The sequence below is a fragment of the Sminthopsis crassicaudata genome, chromosome X (genome assembly GCF_048593235.1).
Source record: "Sminthopsis crassicaudata isolate SCR6 chromosome X, ASM4859323v1, whole genome shotgun sequence".
Taxonomy (NCBI): domain Eukaryota; kingdom Metazoa; phylum Chordata; class Mammalia; order Dasyuromorphia; family Dasyuridae; genus Sminthopsis; species Sminthopsis crassicaudata.
Genome location: NC_133623.1, coordinates 82,126,908 through 82,152,880, shown reverse-complemented (window position 1 = coordinate 82,152,880; position 25,973 = coordinate 82,126,908). Strand labels below are relative to the sequence as shown.

At 47.1% G+C, this 25,973-nt stretch overlaps 1 protein-coding gene across 4 annotated transcripts; it reads left to right on the top strand.

Annotated features, from left to right (window-relative positions):
• Positions 1-16,624: 16,624 nt before the first annotated feature.
• On the top strand, positions 16,625-23,639 carry DNASE1L1 (deoxyribonuclease 1 like 1). 4 transcript variants are annotated; one of them, XM_074278051.1, is made up of 10 exons: positions 16,625-16,795; positions 18,450-18,587; positions 18,774-18,923; positions 19,230-19,318; positions 19,409-19,495; positions 21,692-21,792; positions 22,074-22,186; positions 22,302-22,459; positions 22,589-22,679; positions 22,887-23,639. In XM_074278051.1, exons 3-10 carry the CDS (start codon positions 18,783-18,785, stop codon positions 23,013-23,015), a joined length of 909 nt encoding a protein of 302 aa, XP_074134152.1. In that variant the 5' UTR covers positions 16,625-16,795; positions 18,450-18,587; positions 18,774-18,782; the 3' UTR covers positions 23,016-23,639. The 4 variants fall into 4 exon arrangements, with proteins under 4 accessions (XP_074134152.1, XP_074134153.1, XP_074134155.1 ...); XM_074278052.1 differs by having other exon boundaries at positions 16,626-16,795; positions 18,777-18,923; XM_074278054.1 differs by lacking the exons at positions 16,625-16,795; positions 18,450-18,587 and adding an exon at positions 18,603-18,621 and having other exon boundaries at positions 18,777-18,923.
• The last annotated feature ends 2,334 nt before the right edge of the window (positions 23,640-25,973 follow it).

Sequence of the window (25,973 nt, the reverse complement as noted above, 5' to 3'; positions counted from 1 at the left end):
CTAGTGAGCCAGCGGGGCCAAAGGTCATCTTTAAAGCAGATTGTCTTCGATGGAAACCTGCCTGCAGAATTGGAGGCTGAGGAAACCCTATGGGGACAGTTGTAGACTGCCTCCTATTAAATTTCAATCTCGGGTCCCATGTTCACCTTACCTAAGGTTTCTGGGCCTCATCTATTTATTCATTTATTTATTTATATATCTATGTATGTATGTATTTATTTATTTTCCTGAGGCTGGGGTTAAGTGACTTGCCCAGGGTCACACAGCTAGGAAGTGTTAAGTGTCTGAGACCAGATTTGAACTGGGGTCCTCCTGAATTCAGGGCTGGTGCTGTATGCACTACGCCCCCTAGCTGCCCCTCTGGGCCTCATTTAATCACGGATAGTGTAGTTCCGGAATGAGGGATTCCTGAAATATGCCTTCATCCTCACCTAGGCCTGTGATCCACAAGAGTAGAAGGAGGGGAATGGGAGTGGGAGAATTTGGACATTGAAACTGAAAAATCATTGGACCAAAAGAGCCTGCTTTGTATTAGGTACTGTGCTAAGGGCTGGGTATGCAGAGAAAGGTCAAAGATCATCTCTGCTCTCCAATGGGAGAGTCAACATGAAAATAACCGTATACATAAAAAATGTGTGCAGGGCAAATTGGAGCTCATACTAGCTAACATTGAAAGAGTATATATATTAGCGCATTTAATCCTCACAATGCTGAAAGGTAAGATTATTACAGGAGGAAAGCCCTAGCATTGAGAAAGCACTCCAGCACATAGAAGGCACCTAACAAGTGTTTGTTGAATGAAGGAAGCAGGGCCAGAAAAAGCTTCTAACACAAGGTGGGGTGTTAACTGAGCCCTGAAGGAAGCCAGAGAACTCAAAAGTTGGATGAAGAGCGAGAACATTCCAGAATGGGGGAGAACCGTGAAAAAGCATGGAGGCCAGAAATCTAGAAGGGGAGGCTTGGACCACTAGGGGAGGCTTGGACTGAAGTCGAGGCAGACTTGAGACAACGAGAGCAACCAGCATGCTATTGTAATGATCTAGAGGAGACAGGATAAGGGCCTGGATCAGGGGAGTGGTAGTGACAAAGGACAGCAGGGGGCATCTATAGTGAAAGATGCGAAGCTGGGCCTTTGCAGAGATTGACTGTGGAGAAAGAGAGGGAGGCATTTAGGAGGGATGTGGACAAAATAGGAACCATGGGCCAAATCTCGTCCACTGCCATGTGTGTGGCCTGGAATTCAGGAGCATTTTTTACATTTTTTAATAAAATTGTATTTAAAAACTTAAAAACCATTCTTAACTCATGGTATGCATGCTGGATTTGGTCCCCAGGCCATTGTTGGTTAACCCCTGGCATAGCTTGACACCTAGATTGTTTGTTTTTAAGTAAAAACTGCATGTAAAAACAACATTTTTTAAAACATATTTCCTTATGAATCATGTTGGGAGAGAAAAATCAGAACAAAAGGGAAAAACCATGAGAGAAAAAAAACAGAATCAAAAAAAAGGGAACAAAGCATATGCTGATTTATATTCCATCTCCATAGTTCTTTCTCTGAATGCAGATGGCATTTCCAGGCAAAGTTTATTGGGATTGCCTTGGATCACTGAAGTGCTGAGAAGAACCAAGTCTCACAGACTCTGACAGACACACAATCTTTTTTTAGTTCATTTATTTTTAATGTATATTGTTTTATGAATTATGTTGGAAGAGAAAAATCAGAAGAAAAGGAAAAAACCATGGGAGAGAGAAAAAGCAGAAGAAAAAAAGGGAACAAAGCATATGTCGATTTAGTGATCCTCACCCAATCTTGCTGTTGCTGTGTACCATGTTTTCCTTGGTGCTGCTTGTTTCACTGAGTATGAGTGCTTGTAAATCTTTTCAGACCTTTCTAAAATCAGTCTGTTCATCATTTTTTATAGAACATGATAATCCATTATTTGCATAGGCTACCGCTTACTCGCCATTCCCCAATTGAGGGGCATCTACTCATTTTCCAACTCTTTGACAACACAAAAAGGGCTGCTCCAGATATTTTTGGCGCTGGGGATCCTTTTCCTTCTTTTATGATTTCTTTGGGATCCAGATGTAGTCATGGCACTGCTGGGTCAAACTGCTCAGTTTGATAGCGCTTTGGGTATAATTCCAACTTGCTCTCCAGATTTGTTGGATTATTTCACAAGTCCACCACCAATGCATTAGTGTCCCACTTTTCCCACATCCCGCCACCATTTGAATGACACTAGATGGTGAGTCTGGGGGACTAGGAGGCTGGCCATATTTTTGACAATAATAGGGAAGTTCGGAAGAGGGCAGAGGTTAGCGGGAAAGACTAAGTTCGGAGTAGGATGTGCTAAATTGGAGCTGTCTGTGAGTTAGGGGGCCGGGTGCATGCAATGGGAGCCCGTGAAGGCCGGAGAGCAGTTAGGGCGGGAAAACCAGCCCTGGGAAGCACCTGCCTAGACATGGGAACCCAATCCATGGGAGCTGCTGAAGCTCGTACTTAACGGAAGCAGAATCTCCACTGGGCGCTAAGTTGCGTGACCCTCAGGGAGGAGACTGAGTGAGGGGCAGCGTGGAAGCGGCAGTGGGGAGCAAGGTGGAGTCCGCCGTCCCGCCACAAGGGCTGGGAGTGACGGGGGGTGGGGGCCGGGGCTAGCTGAGGGCCAGGAGTGACAAAGGAACAGGTGGAGATGGAGCGGCTCTGTTGTCCGTGGAGCGGGCGGGCAGAGGGCACAGTGGCAGGGCTGGGCAGGTGCGAGTGGGGCATTGGGAGGGAGGCCCCGACGGGGCTGGGAAGAAGGGAGTGGCTGTGGGAACATCTGTGCTTCGTGGAACCCGGCTGGGGGTCGGAGTCGCTGTGGGGGGCGAGGGGTGCTGACTGCTGGGGCACGAGGTCAGCAGACTATGGTGAAGCATCCATCAAGCTATGGGGAAGCAAGCTGGCCGAAGGGCCTCTGAGCCCTCCACCAGGGGGCGCTGCTCGAGCTGTCAGAGTTGAGTCCTCTCATCTCTTTTCTTATTGTGTTAGCCCCATTTTGGGGGGAACCCTGAACCCCAGTTTCATTTCATCACTTAATAGTCACACCAACTTTTACAAAGAAATGTTTGCCTTAGAGGAAGGCCACCTGCACCCCCTCCATCTGCCCAATCCGGTAGTCCTCAGTCCCTGAGGAAGGGAATTCGCTGCTCAGCCGACTTCACCTCCTCAGGGTGGGGTCCCACCACATGCTGAGCACAAAGCTTCCCCCGGGGGAGTTTCCGAGCTCTAACTTCCCGGGGCCGCCCTGTTGGGTCGCCGGTGACGTGGATTCTTGCTTCCAGGTCTGCCAGGGCTCCTGCCAGGGCTAAGGATTCCTCTGCTTACACTTAGAATTCAAAAGACCACCACGCCAAACTGTCTCTGAACTGAAAGGTCTACAGTGTGAGTGTGAGAGTGTGTGTGTGTGTGTGTGTGTGAGAGAGTGTGAGTGTGTGTGTGTGAGTGTGAGTGTGTGAGAGAGTGTGAGTGAGTGTGTGTGTGAGAGTGTGAGTATGAGAGTGTGTGTGTGTATGAGTGTGAGTGTGTGCATGAGTGTGAGTGTGTGTGTGAGAGAGTGTGAGTGTGTGTGAGTGTGAGAGTGTGTGTATATGAGTGTGAGTGTGTGTGTATGAGAGTGTGTGTATGAGTGTGAGTGTGTGTGTGAGAGAGTGTGTGTGTATATGAGTGTGAGTGTGTATATATGAGTGTGAGTGTGTGTGTATATGAGTGTGTGTGTGTATATGAGTGTGTGTGTATATGAATCTGAGTGTGTGTGTATGAGTGTGTGTGTATATGAGTGTGAGTGTGTGTATATATGAGTGTGAGTGTGTGTGTATATGAGTGTGTGTGTGTGTGAGAGTGTGTGTATATATGAGTGTGAGTGTGTGTGTATATGAGTGTGAGTGTGTGTGTATGAGAGTGTGTGTGTGAGTGTGAGTGTGTGTGTGTGTGTAGTGTGTATGGGGGATAGATAACCCTTTCCCCTACACTCAACTCAGTGCAGAGTTCTACCACCTGGACTCCAACAGAAATACTTTCCCCAGCCCGTTAGTTTTTATGCCAGCGCCAGGGCAAGCAGTGCTGATGAACTCTGAATTGCTGCTGCCTGGCCAGAGAAAAAGGAATGGAGAGAGTGACTTACATCACCAGCACTCTGCCAACTCAGAGAGAACAGCACAACATGCAGCTGGGATCAGTACTGACCACTGCAAGTCAGCTGAGGCAGAGGCCTACACCAATGAACTGATAAGGAAAACAAGGCGGAAAAACAGTGAAAATATCAACGATTTCAGGAAGAAAAGACTCAGAGCCCTAGAACATCAACTGGTAAATAATGGGAAAATAGGAACTGAAGGAAATATTGCCAGTAAACGAGTTCACAATAAATTTTGCAAAATGAAGGGGAATGATCCAATATTTGATGAGATAGAGGACATTATCAAACGTGAAGAGAACATGGAATCATAAAACCCTGTTCCTAAGTTGATCAAAAGAGAAATGAGAATCATGAGAGCAGAATTGACAACCTGCAGAGCAGAAATAGAGGGCAGAATACAAAAACTGGAATCCATGGTGGCATGTCTCACCAAAACAAAAACAAAAACAACAGAGAGAAGAAAAGACTGGGAAAACAAATACACAGAAATGAAGCATGATGTGAAAGAAGAGAAACAAAAAAATCTCTGGACATTAAAGGAAAATATGCTCAGGACAGAAGAAAAACGTGTGGATCTTGAAGAGAGGATGTGCAGAGATAACATAAAGATAGTAGGTCTCCCAGAAGAACACAACAGGGACAGGATTATTTCCTCACAATGAAGGAAACAATAGAAGAGAATTTCTGGACATAAAAATGAAATTCTAATGAAAGGATTACAGATTGTCTTCAGAAAAAGACCAAAGGCTGCAAGCTCCAATTTATTATTAAATTTAACAACTTAGTTCAGATGCAACAAATTCTGAAAGCCATTAAGATAGAAAGGGAAATACATTTCTTCGAAAATACAAAGGAAAGCATATTCAAATAGAACAAGACTATTCTGCACTTGCTAGAAAATATACAATGAAATGGAATAATGTTTCCCAAAGAACAATGGAAGGGACACTGATATATTCTTGGTGGAATTGTGAATACATCCAGCCATTCTGGAGAGCAATTTGGAACTATGCTCAAAAAGTTATCAAGCTGTACATACCCTTTGACCCAGCAGTGCTACTACTGGGCTTATATCCCAAAGAGATACTAAAGAAAGGAAAGGGACCCGTATGTGCAAGAATGTCTGTGGCAGCCCTCTTTGTGGTGGCCAGAAACTGGAAATTGAATGGATGCCCATCATTTGGAGATTGGCTGAATAAATTGTGGAATATGAATATTATGGAATATTATTGTTCTGTAAGAAATGACCAGCAGGATGATTTCAGAAAGGCCTGGAGAGACTGACATGAACTGATGCTGAGTGAAATGAGCAGGACCAGGAGATCATTATATGCGCAACAACAAGACTATATGATGATCAATTCTGATGCATGTAGCCCTCTGTAACAATGAGATGAACCAAATCAGTTCCAATAGAGCAGTAATGAACTGAAACAATTATGCACAGTGCAAGAACTCTGGGAGATGACTATGAACCACTCCATGGAATTCCCAATCCCTCTCTACCTTTGTCCGCCTGCATTTTGGATTTCCTTCACAGGCTAATTGTACACTGTTTCAAAGTCCAATTCTTTTTGTACAGCAAAATAACTGTATGGACGTGTACACATACATTGTATTTAATTTATACTTTAGCATATTTAACATGTATTGGTCAACCTGCCATCTTGGGGGGAGGAGGAGAGGAAAAATTAGAACAAAAGGTTTGGCAATTGTCAATGTTGTAAAATTATCCATGCATATATCTGGTAAATAAAAACTATTAAAAAACAAAACAAAACAATGAAGTTCGGGACACATCCCAGGGTGATCTATCCTGCAAATCTGAACTTGACCATAGAAGAAAAAAAGGTAACATTCAATACGAAAGAAGAGTTTGAAAGATTTTTAGCAAGGAAACCACAAGTGAAAAGATTATTTGCCTCTTGAACACCTCAAATAAAAGAAATACAGTAGGAATGAATAAATGCACATGGCAATATCAACATAGGGACAACAGAGAGATGTGTGGAATGTAGAAGACCCTTACCCAAAATGACTACTCAGAGATCACTCAAAATAGAAAGCAGAAAGGTCATTTATTATACCTCTGAAGGATGAGCCATCCCATCATGAGATAAGGGAAAGAAGAAAGCTCGTGGTAGGAGGGCTAAAGAAGTAGTAGTAAAGACACACAGCTTTTATACAAGAAATTACATCACAAGGAAGAGAGCATTGAGAAGGGGAGGGGGAGGCATCTCATTGGTTGTTGCTATTCAGAGAGATTGGAATGGAAGGTTTCTGTTTCCCCGAAATCTCCTGATTTCTAAGAAACAGAAAATCAGGCCTTCAGGCTTCAGATATAGCTGACTCAAGTAAATATGGGCCTGCACATATGATACAGGTCATAGGGGAAACACAGACATAATGAAAGTAAAATACAGAAAAAGAATTCACAGTCCTGTAAGTTCTTCTATTATCTCTCTATTCCACACAGAGCCGAGTAAGTGACTTCTTTCTACATGTGTGCAAGAAGACAGGAGTGAGTGTGGAAATCTGATGGCGTTCTTAGTGAAAAGTCAGACAGCTTACAGACGAGTGCTTCTTTTGTGGACTATTACAACATGAGAGGGTCGTGAAAGGGGGAAAGAGAGTAGAGGGAGAGTAGAGTAAATATTCACCGGGGTCAAATCAAGAGCTAGCAATGAAGGGAAGGGATCTCCCAAGGAGAAGAGCTTCCAGCTGAGTGATTGAAGAGGAAGGGGGGAAATAGGAGGGGAAAGGAAGAAGGCCTTATTTTGGAGGTGGAAAGGGTTCTATTGATGAGTATTGAGGAGAGATGATGAAGGGAGCTGAGGACCTTACAGTAGATGAGACCTGGTGGATTTGGTGCTTGAATAATCTACTTGGTCTACATTGGGAGTAGCGTGGGTAAGTTGGAAACTCTTGGAGCAAATGACATCTCATGAACCTATGGAAGACGTCACTAGACAATACAGAAAAGAAAGATCAGCAAGAGAGGACATCCATCAGTAATGGGGGAGGGGTCCTATAGTGGCTCGATTTCTTTGTAACTCTTGAAATAATTGGCATTGTTCTGAAAATGGGGGCATGTTCTTTTGTCTAAAAATAATCATTCTCTGTGAGTAGATTTCTTGAGGAGCTTCTGGAGGCAGCCTTAGTTTCAGTTCAGTTCAAATAATCCCAAATGCAGCCAGGGATTAAAGTCCAGATCCTTTATTGTGTCCTTCAAAGTCCTGAATCTTTTCCTCTCTCCAGCCAGCTTCAGCCTCTCATCCTCCCAATGTCTCCAGCCAGCACAAAGGTGGAAGTGGGAATGAATCTTGACTCTGAATCTCCTGAAGTCCTCCCGAAGTCCTCTCCTGAAGTCCTCCCTGGCCCTGAGAGCTTCTTGCTTATAGGCTGCACACCAATCATTTCATCACAAGGAAACCATTACTTGTTGTAGGATTAAATCGATGCTAAATTAGATTTAACCATTGTCTCCTCAATTCCGCTCAGTACCTTGTTTCAAGTTCTGGCCCATAACATCTCCTTGTAGGGTCAGATCCATCCTACTGAACCAGGCTAAATTACATAATTATTGTCTCTATTCATTCCAGTGACTTAACACCTTGTAAGAATCTTAACGGGGCACAAGGGAAAAGGGGAATCCATGGGGTGTAACCTATAAGATAGTATATATATGACAGTAAAATCTGTAAGAAAGTGCTCAGAAAGGAGATAGCAGAATGGATACCTTGGGAGCTTTAACTGCATGAAGAATCCAGAGAAAATACCCAAAACAGATAATTATAGAGCTAGTGAATCAGACAATGAGGGACTAGAGTAAAACAGAGAAGGTGGATAATGAAGAGAGAGGAATCTTTTTTTGGAAAGGATATAGAAAAATAAAAATAACCCCCCCACACACAAATGAGGTAATTGAAGGGGAGGTGAGGAAGGCAGAATCTACTTGACTGAGAAAAAAAAGTGGGGGAGAGAATCATTTAATAAAAAAAGAGAAAAAACTAACAAACCTTTAGAAGGAAAGGGACAAAGATTATATGATAAAAAATAGAGGAAAAACTAATCATATGCCTCTTATAGCTATGGATAAGAGATGAATCTTAAGCGAACAAAAGACAGAGGCAATTACAAAAGATAAAATAGATAATTCTGAAGAAAACTGAAGAGTTTCTACACAATCTTAATGCATCTAGGATAAAAGGGAAGTGGTTGAGTGGGGGGAAATCTTTGTATCAAATTTTCTTATAAAGATTTTATATCCAAGATATATAAACAATGAATAAATGTGTATATGTGTATACCACCAATATTTGTATTCACCAATAGTCACAAATATGAATAGTTCTCAAAAGAACTGCAAAGTATTCATAATTACATGAACATTTTCTCCAAAACATTGATAAGAGAAATGCAAATTAAAACAACTTTAAGTTTTCACCTTAAACCTTACAAATTGGCAAAAATAACAGACCAAAAAAATGGCAGCAATGTTGGAGAGGTTGTGGGACTAATTGTTGGTGGAGCTGTGAAATGCTTGCTGTTCTTTGTTCTTTGATCTTCAAGAGGGCCATGACATCAGGGAGGTGACACTATTGTGAATTGGATTTAAATGATTTTGAAATGGATTGAAATAAGGATGGGCTGTGCAAAGTCAACTGCCTCACTTTTTCCTCCAGTCATCTGGATCCAGTGGCAAGATATAAATTAGGACAACTGGAGATGGCTTTGGATGCAGTGAAAGACCTTTTGGAAAACAATTTGGAATACTGCAGATAAGTGACTAAAATGCCTGTACCCTTTCAACCAGAGACCCTATGCCTAGGCTTATACCCCAAGGAAGCCTTTGATAAGAAAATATCCTTCATTTATTACAAAATATTCATAGCAGTTATGTAAATGTAAAGAATGACGACAAACCAAAAAGAGCAAAAGTGAATGTAACAAATTATAAAAAACAAAGCAAAAGATATGAGAGAACAAAATGAACTTAGCCTCCTGGTCCACAAGTGTTACAACATTGTACATTTTCAGACTTTTTCAATGTATCCATCAATTGTGCTGACTTATTACTTTCTTAAAAATATTATTTGTCATATTGGATGACTCTTGGGGAGGCGGAGGGATAAGTAGGACAAATATGATTGTGGAAGCAATCGTCTCCACCATTAAATTGGGAGCCCCTCAACAACAGGGACTATTTACGCCTTTCTTGGTACCTCCAGTGATTAGCACAGTAACAGTAACAGTAACAGTGCTTAATACATGTTTGTTGATCTGACTTTAATAACTAAATTGACTTGAATGGTCAAAATCTCTGTTTGTTTTAGATCTGTGAATCTGATCGCTGTGTGTCTTTGGCTTCCAATAAAGACGTTGCCATCAGCTGTCCCGAGCACAATGCTGGGATGACAACAAGAAGATGGGACGTCTTCTGTACGTACCTCTGAAGTTCACAAGGTTTTCCTCTGGACAAGGGAGTGAAGACTAAGGCTGATAGATATCAGGTGCTCTGCTCTTCCTCTCCACTTGATAACCTCAATGGTTTAGTTAGAATTCCTTCTTCCTTTTGTTTGCTCAAAACTCGGGTTCAGAACTATTTTCTAGGTTTATACAAGCTCCACAGGGTATTCTTTTTTTATTAAAGCTTTTTATTTTTAAAACATATGTATGGATAATTTTTAGCATTCATCCTTGAAAAGTCATATGTTCCAAATTCTTTCCCTCCTTTCCCCTTACCCCTCCTCTAGAGGGGCAAGTAATCCAATCCAATTGTTAACATGTGCTATTCTTCTATACATATTTCCACAATTCTCATGCTGCACAAGACAAATCAGATCAAAAAGGGGAAAAAATGAGAAAGAAAACAAAAATGAAGCAAACAATAAAAAAGTGAAAATACAATGTTGTGATCCACACTCAGTTCTAGGTGTAGATGGCTTTCTTCAGCACAGGATCATTGGAACTGGCCTCAGTCACTTCACTGTTAAAAAGAGCCACATCCATCATAATTGATTGACTTATAATCTTGTTGCCGTGTACAATGATCTCCTAGTTCTGCTCATTTCACTCAGCATCAGTTCATGTCAGTCTCTCCAGGCCTTTCTGAAGTCATCCTGTTGGTCGTTTCTTACAGAATGAATAATATTGAGGGTAGCTAATTGGTGTAATGAATAGACTTTGCCTGAAGTCAAGAGGACCTGAGTTCAAATCTAGCTTCAGACACTTAACACTTTCTGGCTGTGTGACCTGCGCAAGGCACTTAACCCCAATTGCCTCAGCAAAAAAAAAAAAAAAAAAAAAAAAAAAAACCTATAACATTCATATATTATAATTTATTTAGCCATTTCCATATGGTATTCTTAAGTTCCTTAGCCTTTCACCATGTTGCCACTGACTCAATGATAACTTCTTTTTGGGTATGGCCATTCACATAGTTGGGAACTCATCTGTAGACCCATTTCCATGACTGTATTCCCAAGAGCATTTGGTTACTTCAACTTGTGTTCTCAGGCTGCATGAAGAACTTCCTCCATGAAGAGGGAGAGTTTCTAAGAATAGGGAGATGGTAGTGCCACTGGACTTGGACCTCCTCAGGGTACCATTAGAAACCCCATAAAAACATTTAGCTACATATCCAGAGAAAGTGATAAAGGCTTCTGGGCCCTTAATGGCCTGGAAGAGACAATAAAAAAATTCTTCAGAAAGCAAACTGGCTCACCCATCCTTGTAGCCAGAGCCTCATCTGGAGTCCACAAGTTCCTGGAGTACAGGAAAGGAGGGAGGGGGCAGGACAGTAAAGGAATTAATTGCAGTCGAAAACTTTCAACAAGAGGGCCATGTTTGGTCCAATTAACAAGTGATTAGGAAGCTGATAGATTTGGCTGGCACGTTGAATGACAGAGTCCAGACCAAGAAATGCTTCAACAGACCAGAATAGGGGCAAAGGAAACAAAATTAAATGAAGATCAATATAAGGTCACACACTAAGGTACAAAAATTCAATTCTACACTTCTTTGAGACACCTCAGACTGACTTTTCCACCATTTCCTGTTGTTCATTGCCCTGTAAGATCTGGACAGCCCTGAGCTTCACTTTATCAGCTCCCTCCATCCTTCTGATTGAAGGGTGGGGCCATGAACCCCCACAATCTCTAGTTAAGGATGCAACCCAAGACGGAACATCTCTTCATTTCTCACCTGGAAGCACTAATTTCAGGACTTGTCTGAATTTCCATTGGGCCCATTTGTCAGGAACTTCTCCTTCTTCCATTCCAGCCTTTTATGTATTTTCTTCCCCAGTAGATTGTAAACTCCTTTAAGGCAGATTCTTTCTTTCTTTCTTTCTTTCTTTCTTTCTTTCTTTCTTTCTTTCTTTCTTTCTTTCTTTCTTTCTTTCTTTCTTTCTTTCTTTCTTTCTTTCTTTCTTTCTTTCTTTCTTTCTTTCTTTTCTTTCTTTCTTTCTTTCTTTCTTTCTTTCTTTCTTTCTTTCTTTCTTTCTTTCTTTCTTTCTTCTTCTTTCTTTCTTTTCTTTCTTTCTTTCTTTCTTTCTTTCTTTCTTTCTTTCTTTCTTTCTTTCTTTCTTTCTTTCTTTCTTTCTTTTCTTTCTTTCTTTCTTTCTTTCTTTCTTTCTTTCTTTCTTTCTTTCTTTCTTTCTTTCTTTCTTTCTTTCTTTCTTTCTTTCTTTCTTTCTTTCTTTCTTTGTCTCTCAGAGCCCGGCCACCCCCAACCCCCCACCTGGACTGACTCGGTGCGTTGTCAGAGCCTCAGAGCGCAGACTCAGTACAGTAATTGCTGTTCTGTTAGTGGCTCTCTGCTGCCCTACCCCCCAGTCTGTAGAGGAAGCCCATTAATAACATCCAGCCCTATCCCCGCAAAACAGACCAATTGTTTCTCTTGTCAGTTTGTTTTCTTTGATTCCTACTCTGACAAAATGAACAAAAAATTCAAAAGGGCTCTAACCATTGACAGCTTCTGTGTGGAAAGGGAGCAGACTTCAAATGCTGAGGAGACTAGGAACAGAATGTCCCCAGATGTAATCCCTGGGAGGGATATAAGCTGCTCCTCAATACAAAAGAACCCTCATGGAGGAATCAAAAAGGCTCTCACAAGAGAGCTGGAAGAGAAATGGGAAAAGGAAAGGGAAGCTTGGCAAGAGAGCCTGGAGAAGTCATCCCCATGCATTCAAAGACAGAGTGGATAAAGAAATCAAATCATTGAGAAACAAGATTAGTGAGCTGGAAAAGGTAAACAACTCCAAGGAAAACAGGATTAGTGAGCTGGGAAAAGGTAAACAACTCCAAGGAAAACAGGATTAGAGAGCTGGAAAAAGAAATCAGCTCTCTAAAAAATAAAATGGATAAAATGGAAAAAAAATTCCATAGAAGATAAAAACTCAATTGGACAATTACAAAGAGATATAAAAAAAGTGAGTGAAGAAAATACATCATTGAAAATTAGACTGGAACAAGTAGAAATGAATGACTCAAGGAGAAACCAAGAGGGAGTCAAGCAAAACCAGAGAAATGAAACAATTGAAAAGACTGTCAAGTACCTTACTAGAAAGACAACAGACCCTGGAAAACAGATCCAGGAGAGACAATTTGAGAATAATCGGACTCCCTGAAAAATGGGAGGAAAAAAAGAGCTTGGACACCATTTTCGAGGAAATTATCAAAGAGAACTGCCCAGACGTTTTGGAAACAGAGGGTAAAATAGACATTGAGAAAATTCATCGATCACCTACTGAAAGGGACCCTAAAATCAAAACGCCAAGAAATATAGTGGCCAAGTTCAAGAACCATCAGACAAAGGAAAAGATATTGGAAGCTGCTAGAAAAAAACAATTCAGATATGGAGGATCCACAATAAGGATAACACAGGATCTAGCAGCGTCCACATTAAAAGAACGCAGGGCCTGGAACATGATATTCCGAAAGGCTAAGGAACTTGGTATGCAGCCAAGAATAACTTACCCAGCAAGAATGAGCATCGTTTTCCAGGGAAGAAGATGGACATTTAACGAAATAAATGAATTCCATCTATTTTTGATGAAAAAACCAGACCTACATAAAAGGTTTGATCTTCAAATACAGAACTCAAGAGACTTCTAAAAAAGGTAAAAAGAAATCTTGAGAACTATACTTCTGTCAAAAAAATATGTAAAGAACATATGTACAATTTGTCTTAGAAACTAGAGGTGGAAAGGAGATTATATCATAAAAAAGTATAAAGTGGTGGTACTACATCTCATGAAGAGGCAAAGGTAACCTATTATATCTGAGAGAAAGAAAGGAGGGAGATGAACATAGCGTGTATCAATAGACATATTCGATTTATGGTGAAACTTCTTCCACTTCATTGAAAAGTGAAAGGGAAGGAGTAAGCTAAGGGGAAGGGAATACAGTAATTTCGAGGAAAAGGGGTAAAATAAGGGGAGGATCTTTAAGGTGGGGGAGGGATCCTAAAAAGGGAGGGCTGTGAAAAGCAAGTGGTGTTTACCAGTTTAATACTGGATAGGAGGGTAAAAGGGAAGGAAAGGGGAAAAGCATAAGCAGGGGTTAATAGGATGGCAAGCAATATAGAATTAGTCCTTCTAACCATAAATGTGAATGGGGCAAACTGCCTCATAAAGAGGAAGCAGTTAGCAGACTGGATTAAAAGTCAGAATCCTACTATATGTTGTTTACAGGAAACACACCTGAAACAGGATGAGACATTCAAACTAAAAGTAAAAGGGTGGAGCAGAATCTATTATGCTTCAGGCAAAACCAAAAAAGCAGGAGTAGCCATCCTCATCTCAGATCAAGCAAAAACAAAAATTGATCTAATTAAAAGAGATAAGGAAGGGCATTATATCCTGCTAAAGGGAAGCATCAATAGTGAAGCAGTATCAATATTAAACATGTATGCACCAAGTGGTGCAGCATCTAAATTCTTAAAAGAGAAATTAAGAGAGCTGCAAGAGGAAATAGATAGCAAAACTATAATAGCGGGAGATCTCAACCTTGCACTATCAGAATTAGATAAATCAAACCACAAAATAAATAAGAAAGAAGTCAAAGAGGTAAATAGAATACTAGAAAAGTTTGATATGATAGATCTTTGGCGAAAGCTAAATGGAGACAGAAAGGAATATACTTTCTTCTCAGCAGTTCATGGAACCTATACAAAAATTGATCATATACTAGGGCATAAAAACCTCAAAATCAAATGCAGTAAGGCAGAAATAGTAAATGCATCCTTTTCAGACCATAATGCAATCAAAATAACATTTAATAAAAAGCCAGGGGAAAATAGACCAAAAAATAATTGGAAACTAAATAATCTTATACTAAAGAATGATTGGGTAAAACAGCAAATCATAGACATAATTAATAACTTCACCCAAGAAAATGACAATAATGAGACATCATACCAAAATGTGTGGGATACAGCCAAAGCAGTAATTAGGGGAAGTTTTATATCTCTACAGGCCTACTTGCATAAAATAGAGAAAGAGAGGGCCAACAAATTGGGTTTACAACTAAAATTGCTAGAAAAGGAACAAATTAAAAACCCCCAGACAAACACAAAACTTGAAATTCAAAAAATAAAAGGTGAGATTAATAAAATTGAAAGTAAAAAAACTATTGAATTAATTAATAAAACTAAGAGTTGGTTTTATGAAAAAACCAACAAAATAGACAAACCCTTAGTAAACCTGATTAAAAAAAGGAAAGAGAAAAAGCAAATTGATAGTCTTGAAAATGAAAAGGGTGAACTCACCACTAATGAAGAGGAAATTAGAACAATAGTTAGGAGCTACTTTGCTCAACTTTATGCCGATATGCATTTCACCACCGTGGTTTGCTCCAGTTAGCTTTGCTCAAAGGCTTTTTTCCCTTTCTTTTTTCATCCCTTGTACAAAGAATAGCTAGCTCCTGGTGGGGGCCAGCCACACATCGGGAATAAGGTGATGTTAAAGCCCTAGGCATCTCTACTAAATCAGGAAATCGGTGCTTGTTGGACTGAATTGGGAAAAATAAAGACTCCGTTATTGTAGAAGAGGGAGTCTTAACCCGAGATCCTTTGTTGTTCAGTAATTTCAGTCGGGTCCAACTCTCCACGACCCCATTTGGGATTTTCTTGATAGAGATACTGGAGTGGTTTGCCTTTTCAGCTCATTTTACAGATGAGGAAACGGAGGCGAGCAGGGCTGGACTGGCCTAGAGTGACACAGCTAGGGAGTAGCTAAGGCTGCATTTGAACGTGGATCCACCTGATCGCAGACCCAGCATGCCATGTGGTAACTTGGTTCGAGAACAAACGTGTTTTGGGAAAGGCTTTCTTTCCTTTGTCCAGAAGAACGCCGGAGCCGAGAAATGGAACGCGTGGGAGACCAGGCACCGGACTGATGAGGCAGAGAGGAAGATGGCAAGACTTAACGAGCCTGATGCGGGAACACTTGGCGTTGGACTCTGGAGGCCCGAGAGACCGGGAGGAGTTTGCGGGAGAGGGGAGGGATGTGGCCGGCCCGCGCTTTGAAGGCCGCTTGGTTGGCGGAAGGAGGCCAGCCGGGAGAGCAGCGATGAGGGGAGAGGACAGGAGGGACGTGGCCGGGACATAGTGCCGAGGTCTTAGCAACAGCTTGGAAACAGGGGGGGGGGGGGGGGGGGGGAACAGGGAAGAGCCTGGGATGAGGCGCTTGGGAGTCCGAGGGCCCGGAGGATGGCGGGAAAGGAGAGGGGAGAAGTGGGAGGGAGAGATCAGGACTCCCGGCCCCCGGGGCCAGGTGGCGTTTCAGCCGCTCCCGGCCACCCCCAAAGGCTGCAGTGTGTCCTCCCGCCCCACCGGGCGAAGCATCCCCTGGGGGCGCTGCCTATGCCCGCAGACGGTGACACAGCGGCCGGCAGCGCCGCCCAGCTCTGCTCCTTTTTACCCCAGGGAAGCCTTTGGCCCAGTCCCTTCCAGCCTCGGTTCCCTTTTCTGTAAAGTGCGGGACTCGCTCCCCTCGAGCCCCCTGGCTATGGCGGCCTCGCCGGCACCCGGCCCGCTTTGGGAGCTGCTCTGGGAGACGGGCCCGCGGCCTCCGTCCTCCGCGACGCTGTTTCCAGAGCCTCGTGGCTTTCAGGTGCCACCTTCGGCCTCAGATGCTGGGACCCAGCCTCGGGCCGCTGACTCCTGGGGAGGGAGGAGGGGCAGGCCCGGCGGCCTGGGCTCCGCGCCCCGCCCGCTCTGGGCCCCGGCCCCTCTGGGCACGCTCTGGGCCCCGCACCCCGCCCGCTCTGGGCTCTCTACCCCTTTAGCTTATGCCATGAAAGGAAGGACAGGGCTAAGCCGGCACGAGCCCGCTGCCAGGCTGCCCTGTGGGAGGCAGGGGGGGGGAGGGGCGCGGCCGGCTCGGTCGCTACCCCCTCCCACCCCTCCCTCCGGGATCTGGCCCGGCCCAGACGCTCCAGAGGGGGAGGGGACTGGCGGAGGCCTCGTTCCTTCCTCTCCCCGCCCAGCCGGCAGGATGGGGTGGGGTGCCGGCAGGCAGCAGCCCGGAAAGGGAGAAGGATCCTGCCGGGACTGGAGGGGGCCCGGGCTCCTCGGCCGGGCAGATGCGGCTGGCGGCGGCACCTCAGGTAGCACAGGGTGGCCCCCGGAGCAGGGCAAAGGGGGGGAGGGGCGGAGGGCGGCGCGGCTGGCCCGAGCCCCCGCTCCGCTCCAGGCTTAAGCCTAGGTCAGACTAGTACTATCTGGGCCGGCCCCTAACGCCCCGGGCAGCAGGCAGGAGCCGAGGGCAGGAGCAGGAGGAAAGGGGGTGACGGTGGGCCCTCCGCAGGACCCCCATTTCCTTGACTTGTCCAGTCCTGAGAGAAAGCTCTGAGATCCCGAGCTGGGGTGGGGGAGGGGGCAGGGCTTGGATTCTTGACCAGGGGAAAGCTGGGCCGGCAGGGGAGACGGGGCAGGAGCGTTTCCTGCCAAGGGTGCCCTGCGGCTCGGGCTCCAGGCCGGCACCAATTCCCCCAGAGCCTGAGCCCTCCCCCCCAACCAACCAGGGACTGATTTCAGAGTGGGGAGGGGACAAGGGAGGGAAAGAGGACAAAGTCCGATTTTCCGGGGACCTGGCCCTCCACTGGCACAGGACCCTCCACTGGCACAGGACCCTCCACTGGCACAGGACCCTCCACTGGCACCGGCTTTCTGGGCCTTCCTCGGGCCATTCTATGTGATGGCTCTCCTCAAAGCCCCCAAACGCGCGCCAAACCCATCTCTACGTTTGCATAGGGCTTCTGGGAAAAAGCAAGCCAGGGGCGCCCTTGTCTGGGGGCACAAACGGAGCACCCAGGCTTGAGGCGGCCAGCAGGCCTCTGGCGCCTTTGCTCGTCTCTGTGACATTTGCTTGGGAAGGAGGTCGCGAGGCCTCCAGTGCCCCGAATAGGACGGGGAGGAGGGTGGGCCGCCGGCACGGCTGCCCGTGAGTGCCAGGAACAGGTGGCAGGGCCTCTGACCCTCTGGGGACGATGAGTGAAGCAGCTACGCCCATTAGTGGGCCATTTCTTGCTATCTTCCAAAATGGCCTCCGTGGAAAGCGGGCCATTCTGGGCCAACTTGTATCATCCTTGTCAGAGACCCGGGTCCCTGGTGATCTAACAGTGCCCCAGGGAAGTCTCATGCTCTAGGAGATGAGAAGTTAGGAACATATTCATGGGGAAGGAGGTTCCACACCGGGAGTTCTTGACCCTAAAGAAACCCTGGAGATGGACCTTTCCACCCCACTCCGCTCCCTTCAACCCCCTGGAGGTGGAGAGAGCTCAGTTTCGGGATTCCCTGAGCGCTGGGTGAGATGGCTGGAAGTGAAGATGCCCTTTAAAATGCCCCGCAAGAGACAGCCAGGGTAATATTAGTCTTACTAAAAAGAGATCAAGAGACAGAGATCTGGGGAGACAGAGACAGGGACAAAGACACGAGAGAGATGGAGAGACATCCCATAGGACCTAGATGAGGCTGGAGAGACAGATCATAATAGAATGATTATGTTGTGTTAGATTCCATGCATCTATTATAATGATGATGATGGTAACTGATACTTAACTGTTAGTGTGGGAGTCTCCTCTTCCCAGGGCCAATTCATGACTTTTAAGGCTCCTAAGCACCTTTACAAACATTTTGATAGTGTCTCCCAAGGAGCCGCTATGGGCAATTTTACGGAGGTGCTGAGGCCCTTGAGAGCCGAGGACCACCCAGCTTTATCTCCCGCCTCCAAATCTGACGCTTTCCTCCTCTGTGCCACAGGAAGAAGGCCGAAAGCTCAGGTGGATAGCCGTCCTAGAGCGGGGCCGCCCAGCCAGTTTGACGCTCCAAGACGGTCCTTGAAATTTGCCCGACCTTCCGGTGACGTGGTTGCCTTCCTGTGTGGTGCTTGACGATTCAGTGAGAACCCCCCCCTCCCCCGTGACTCCCCCAGGTCCTTCCCCTTCTCTCTTGAGCAATATTAGCCCTGACTCCATCTCCTCTGGAGATGAAGGGGCTGCTTTTCCAAAAGTGACAGTTGGGTTGGAGCCATTGGGAGGCTTCTGGAGCCCGTTCCGGCTTACGTCCCATCTCTTCCCTCCCCAGTAGGCAGCCATGCCCAGCCCGGTCCCTATGCTGCTCTTTATCCTGCTTCTGGCGGGGATGACTAGTGCCTTCCGGATATGTGCCTTCAATGCCCAGCGGTTGACGGTTGGCAAGGTGGCGAAGGTCCGTATCATGGATGCTATGGTTAAGGTGAGTGTGACAAAAGAGACTGAAAGCCAGAAGGGTGGCTCTGTGAGGTCACCTCACTTCTAGTCCCACTTCGGTCCCTAACCCCCGATTCCATTGTCAAGTGATGGGATGTTTTTAAAGATCCCACTCATCTTTGGCATGTTGTGTGGTTATATCCGGAATCCCGGGCGCTGCGGAGGGATGGAGACTCCCGGCAGTCCCAGTTTTGAGTGGGCACTCAGAGGGACAAACTGGGGCCGAGGCCGAGGCAGAGGACGGGCGGCCTCCTTGACGCCCATGGGCAGTGACCGTTGTTGTACCCGGCAGATCTTGGCTCGGTGTGACATCACGGTGTTGCAGGAGGTGGTGGACACCACGGGCGATGCCATTCCTCTGCTGCTCAGGGACCTCAACAGGTATGGGGGGGCCATTGCAGAGAGGTTGGGGAGCTCGGGCAGAACTGACCTTTGGGAAAGGGAAGTTTTGAGCACGCTCTTCTTCATCAGGTTTGATGACTCCGGCCCCTATAGCTTCCTGAGCAGTCCTCTGCTGGGACGCAGTACCTACATGGAGAAATATGTTTATGTGTACAGGTGAGAGCAACATCTCCGTCCTCCCTCTCCCCGGCTCGGGCCACCTCGGGCTCACACTCTCCCGAGCACTTCTTAGGCCACATTGAATTGTGGGAAAGGAGGGATCTTGAACCTTTTGACACAAGACTTGGGGACCCACCTTGTGGGGGTGGGAGGAGACAAAGACCCCGGGCCACTGCCGGGGAAGATGTCAGGGCCAGGGCAGAACACGCCTGAGGCTCAACCATTGGGATGAAGTTGTTCTAATTATTCTTGCTAACCTGGTGCTAAATTCAGTTGTTTTGGCCCACAAGCTTAAGTGTAACAAGCAAGCTCAAAATCGTGTTGATTTGGAGCAAAGCCCCAGTTGCCCTGCTCTAGGTCCAGCTGTGTTCTCCTCTTACCTCCCACCCCCTTTTTCCCATCAGGCCTCTGTTCAATCCCTGACCTCTCTTACTTCAGGAAGTATCTCTTGCCATGCCAAGTCTATGTTCTCTAACGGTAGGGGAGTCTTCTTGAAAAGCAGCCCCTCAAGGACCTCGCAGTTTTGTCCCTTCCAGTATGGCTCTCTTTGCCCTCTACTTGATCTGGTCCCACTCTCACTTCCAGTGCTTTATACTGAGCGTTGGGAGCTATGGGTGTTGAGTACAGCGTCATTGTCTCTGAGAAGAGTTGTCTAGAGAAAGAGGGAAGCTAGAATGCGCCAAGACTAATCTTCCTGAGTTCCTCTCTGGCCTCAGGTGTCCCATCTGTGTGATCCTGGGCAAGTCACTTCACACTGTTTGCCTCAGTTTCCCCACCTGTAAAACAAGCTAAAGAAGGAAATACAAACCAGTCCAGTATCTCTGCCAAGAAAATCCCAAATGGAGTCACAGAGAGTAGACGGGACTGAAAAACGACTGAGCAGAGAAAAAGAAATGTTGTCTGAGCCTGTGTGATTTTCACTTGTTTTGTGTCCGGCTCCCAAGCTCATCCTTCAATGTTCAAAGGCTAATCTGGCTGAATTAGGTCTCTTGACAAGTTTTGCATAAACATATTTCCCCCTTAACTGCTTTTCAGTGTTTTATGAGTTGAGGCTTCTTGAAATCTCTCAGCTTCTTTAAAATTTTATGAGGGACTCCACGGTCTGAACTCGGCTTCCTCTTAACGGCTCAATTTCTCTCTGGCAAGAGCGAGGTGGCCAAAGGCCAAACTGTGGGAGGTAACGGAGTCGTAATTCTCCAGGAAATAGATTATGTGGGAGTGGGAGGAGACAGAGACCCCAGGGCACCCCACTGCTGGGGAGGACATCAGGGCCACGGGAGAACACGGCTGAGATTCAACCATTGGGATGAAGTTGGTTGTTCTAATTATTCTTTTTTTTGTTTTTTTTGCACTGAGGCAATTGGTTAAATGACTCACCCAGGGTCACACAGTTAGGCAGTCTTTAAGTGTCTGGAGCTGGATTTAAAGTCAGGTCCTCCTGACTTCAGGACTAGTGCTCTAACCACTGCACCACCTAGCTGCCCCTGTTCTAATTATTCTTGCTAACCTGGTGTTGTTTTGGCTCGCAAGCTTAAAAGCAAGAAGCAAGCTCAAGATCGTGTTGATTTGGAGCAAAGCCCCAGTTGCCGGGCTCTAGCTGTGTCCTGCGCTTAGCTAGATTATGAGGACAAGGGATTAGGAGGAAGTGTGTGTCTTGCTTCCCTCTCCCATTTGCCAGCCCGGAGCCATTTCCATGGCCTCGCTTCTACTTCACTTCTTTGGTGTTGGTTTTTGGATCCAGCTCTGGAAACGCCTTCCACATCAGTTGGGGGCCAGTTGTCTCCTGCTGTTAAATGGCGGGTTTCAGGTCTGGGGGATGCTGTTCACCGCTCATCATTGTCGAGGCTCTTGCCAGCCTTTTGTTCCCGGGCCATGGACGTGAGGCTTCTGTCGGGTTTAGGGACCTTTGTCTGCCTTCGTTCTTGATCCCGAGCAGCGGGTTACCGATTAGTCAGCATCTCTTCACACACTGCCCTTTGGGCTGGCAAGAGGACGGCGTGGGGTCTCTCGATCCTTTCTCCCATCCCGCCTCCCCTCGCCTCACGCCGCTCTCCCTCTCTCCATCGGCCAGCACCTTCAGGCCCGTCGGCCCGCCACGGCGGGCTGTGGAGGCCACTTCCAGGGCTCAGACTGTCAGAAAAAAAGTCTGTCTTCTGGGTTCTCATCCCTTACACGTTCCGATTGTCCCCGTAGATCACACAAGACCCAGGTCTTGGCTAGCTACGTGTACGATGATAAGACGGATGTCTTTGCCCGAGAGCCCTTTGTGGCCCAGTTCAGCCTGCCCAGCAAGGGTATGAGTGGAGTCGGGATGGTGCCGTAGGGACGTCTGGAGGAGGGGATGGAGGAAGCTGGGGGCTGCCCAGACATCATGGATCGGAAAGTTGTAAAAGTTGGTGCAGATTGCTCGATTTGAACCAAAAGTGGAATCCCAGCAGTGGGTCAGAGAAGGGGTACTGGGGGGAACGGGAAAAAGGGGGAGGGATAGAGAAAAGGGGAGTCCAGAGATGAGAGGAATGAAGGGGAAGGGCTTGGGGGATGGATGATGCTCACTTTGCCCTCCTCACCTCCCCAGTGCTCCCCAAGCTGGCCCTGGTGCCGTTGCACACGACCCCCAAGGATGTAGCGACCGAGCTGGATGCCCTGTATGTCGTCTTCCTCAATGTCTCCCAGCACTGGCAGAGTGAGGTGGTGGCAGCTTGGGGTCTGGGGGGGGCTTGGTAGATGCGGTGAGCGGCCAGGTTTGGAGGAAGTATCAGGATGGGTCCCCTGGGCCTGAGCCCCTCTCTTACCCTGTCCCCAGGATGTGATCCTGCTTGGAGATTTCAACGCAGACTGCTCATCGCTGTCCAAGAAACGGCAAGGGGAGCTGGTGCTGAAGACCAAAGCGGGCTTCCGCTGGGTCATCCCCGACGAGGAGGACACAACTGTGAGAGAGAGCACACGCTGCAGCTATGACCGGTCAGTTCCTCTCCCTGGGCCTCCGCGTGCGGGGGGAGGCCATTTGGGGGTTAGCATCGGGCCAACTGTAACCTTGATGGAAAACTTTTTCTCTTCCCATCCCTCCCTTGCCACCCCACGGGATCTCAGAATTGTGGTTCATGGAAAGCGCTGCCAAGATCTGGTGGAATGGGCTGCTGCCTTCAAATTTCCCCAAAGCTTCCAAATGACTGAGGCCGAGGTAGGAGGAGGGCCAAACTTGGGAAAATGGGGTTGGAGAAAACAGAGGGACGGGGGGATGGGAGAGAGTGACTCGAGGTGGGCATGGGCAGGAAGGATGCCATATTGAGCCTGCCGCCAGTGGGCTCAAGACTAGACAGAAATAGCTTTGCGGGCCGAGTTTTGAGGCAGACTAGGGCACGACCTCCAATCTCCTCCTTGTCCATAGGCTCTGAACATCAGTGACCACTACCCTGTGGAGGTAGAGCTGAGTGGCTCTCCAGGTTGGCCCTTGGCCTCCATCCCATTTAACCTTGCCATGATGCTCCTGCTCACTGGACTGGACTCTACCTTGTGAAAACTTTGGCCTCGGGGACCCCGGCTTCCTCGTCGTGGGGATCTCTGCAGGGATGACTCCCTTCCCCGTCCAGCCCAGAGCCCCGACAGTGCCTTTTTCTGGACTCCATCAGTCAGGACTCCGCTCACTCTTGCCCTTCTTACCTCTTTTGTGAACACCAGACCTTCTGCTCTCTTCCCTCACCAATTCCCCCAGCATATTTATTCGTTTCTCTCCTGTGATTTGGAGGTCGGGGGGGGGGGAGGTCTGGGACAAGGCCCCTTCCCTCTCCTGACCTTGGGGATCACAATCTCGTCCATGAGACTGTCGCGACAGCACGTAGAGGCTGTCCCATGCCTCCACAGCCTTTGCCCTCGGAAGTCTGCTGGCTGCCAGAGCTGCCGGGCCTCAGGAAACCGTGGGTCCGACCATGACCCACACTCCTAGATCCCTTCCTTGGATCTGGGCCTTTGGCTCGGAGAGCTGTTCATCCCTCCTGGCCGTGGCTCCCCCGCTGGGGATTTGGAGGGGCCCATTAATATCCCACGGGCAACTGAAAGCTTTGGGGGGCTACCGGATGCTGCCTGTGGGAAGGGCTCCCTCCAGACTAAATAAACAGGGCCACCAGGGCCTCACTGAACTCAATTCCTTGTCCCTCTTTTCTCAGCTTCCCTGCTCACTAGGAGCCTGAAGTTGGTACCTGACGTAATGTAATGTGCTTTCCGGGGGTCTTGGGACCAGGCTTCTTTTCAGCTGAGTAATCACCACGAGAAGAGCCAGGGGAAAAGTCCAAAGTCTTTGTTGTCTCCTTCACAGTCTGTCTCCTTGCCTGGGGCTCGGCTGGCTTTCTGGAGGCCCTCCACACGGGCCTTGGTCTCAGTGGAGAAATGGAGGACAGGCCGGCCACCACGAAGGTGGGAGACGGAATGAATGTCTCTCGCCCAGTCCCTGCTGGCTTTTATATGCTCTATTACAATTACATCACCGCAGGCGTACCCAACTAGAGAACTCACATGCTAAACTGGAGAACCACTGTCTCATCAATTCCACGGAGTTAACACCGTTTCAAGTATGCTTCTCCAGAGTTCTGCCCTTTACACCTAGATCTCCCCGCCTCGCCGTCGTACCCTCGTGCCTTAGCCTTACTCCCAGGCTCCTCCAGCAACACCACCACAGAGCCGGGAAGAGCTTTATAAACCAGGGGCCCTAGAAACGGGGGCTCGTGGAAGCCTACTTCATCACGCAAGCATTTTACTCCTGCCACTCTCTGTATTGCCTTCTGGGGGAAATGACAGTCTCTTCACTCCTCAAGCCTCCCCTAGCACTTTCTCCTCAGTGCTTGAGCAGAGAACCTTGCCTTCATGGAGGCCATGTGCCATGAACCCTTCTTCCCTTTGCTACAGCTCAAAACCTCTTGGCAGTTTCCTCCATTTTCTCCTTCATCTCTGCCTCGTATGAAGAGGAGGCCCTTCGTCTGGCCAAGGCCAGATTGCCCCTCCTCCACGACGGTTTCCCCCTGCTTCTAGTCTTTCATCTGTGGGCTCTTTGTGGCTCTCAAACCCTCCCAGGTTCCACCTCTCCTTGTCCCTTGAAACTCTGATCCTCCTGAGCCAGCATCCTACACCTCCAGAGCCAACCAAACCCCTAGAAAAGCCAACCACCCTTATTACATTCACTTCCGCTCCTCTCACTCACTTGTTGTGGGATTTTTAAAACCATTTTACAACCTCTCATTGGAGCCTCACGTCCACCCTGTGAGGTCAGTGCTTCCGCACAGACCTTTATTCATCCCTATTCCACCTGGTCTAGAAGTGAAGTCTCCCAGGAAGAGGTGGAATCCCTAGAATATGAACCTAGATTTTCCTGACTGCAAATCTAAGGTTGTTCAATATGCTAACAGTTCTTGAGCCTGGAGTTGGGAAGTTCTAGTTCTAGGTCATTCATTCATGTTCACCGTTTCCTGGGCTCATGTCTCTATTTGCTCTCTTTTTAAGGAGCTCTTTTTCTTTTTGTGGTCAAGTGGCTAAAAAAAAAAAAAAAAAAAAAAAAAGCTGTCTCAACTCATTGTCCCCTTCTCTTTTCACTCCCTGCAATATAGCTTCCACCCCCTCATCTGACTTGAAATTGCTCTACACAAAGTTCCCCATGATCAAATAGAGAGGCTCGCCTTGCACAACTTCCTCAGTCCTCATCCCGGCCAACTTCTCTCTAGCATTCCATACTGTGGAGCATCCAGCATCTGCCGCTTGACTCCCTGTGTGACCTTGCCGAGGTCACTTCACGTCCCTGGATCTCAAAAGGTCAGACTGAGTGACCTGTGAGGTACCTTCCAGCTCTCAGTCCGTAATCCCATGATCCTCCTCTTGGATACCTTCCCACTCTCCTGGTTCTCCTAATCTACTTAGCCGTTCTTCAATGTCTCCTTTGCTGGGTCATGATGCACGTCTCGCCCCCTCGTTCTGGCTCTACTCTAAGGTTCTGTCTCGTTGACTTCATCGGCTCTCTCAGATTTGATGATCATGTTGATGCAAGGGCTGTGTTTCTGTATAAGTCCAACCTCGGTCTTGCCATCATGGAGCCTTCCTTGTCTAATAATTGCCTACACTCCCCAATGATCAGTAAACCAGCCAGCATCCATCCTGGGACCGCTTCTCTTCTCCCCGTAAACTGCTTCACTCGGTGATCTCGTCAGCCTCCACGGCTTACTGGTAGGGCACCGCCTCACCCTGCTTCACAACCTGCGTCCCCCTCACCACTGCCAGATTTCTCCGCTTCTCTGGGCTCTCTCCTCGGCCAGCTCTTATTCCCATTGCCGCCAGCCCCAATCCAGGCCCACTGCGCTCCTCAGCTCACATCCCACATTAGATCTAGGTGACTTCCCTGGGCCTCAGTTTCCTTAGCTGAAAACTGGAAGAGTCGGTCGGATTCACTTTGGAGATCCCATCGAGCTCACATATACACATATATACACTCCCGTGG

Excerpts from the sequence above, each read along its gene's own strand:
- DNASE1L1 (XM_074278051.1), top strand. The coding sequence starts at position 18,783 with ATGCCCAGCCCGGTCCCTATGCTGCTCTTTATCCTGCTTCTGGCGGGG. Across the intron at positions 19,319-19,408 it reads CTGCTCAGGGACCTCAACAG|GTTTGATGACTCCGGCCCCT; the intron begins GTATGGGGGGGC and ends CTTCTTCATCAG. Across the intron at positions 22,680-22,886 it reads TCCAAATGACTGAGGCCGAG|GCTCTGAACATCAGTGACCA; the intron begins GTAGGAGGAGGG and ends CCTTGTCCATAG.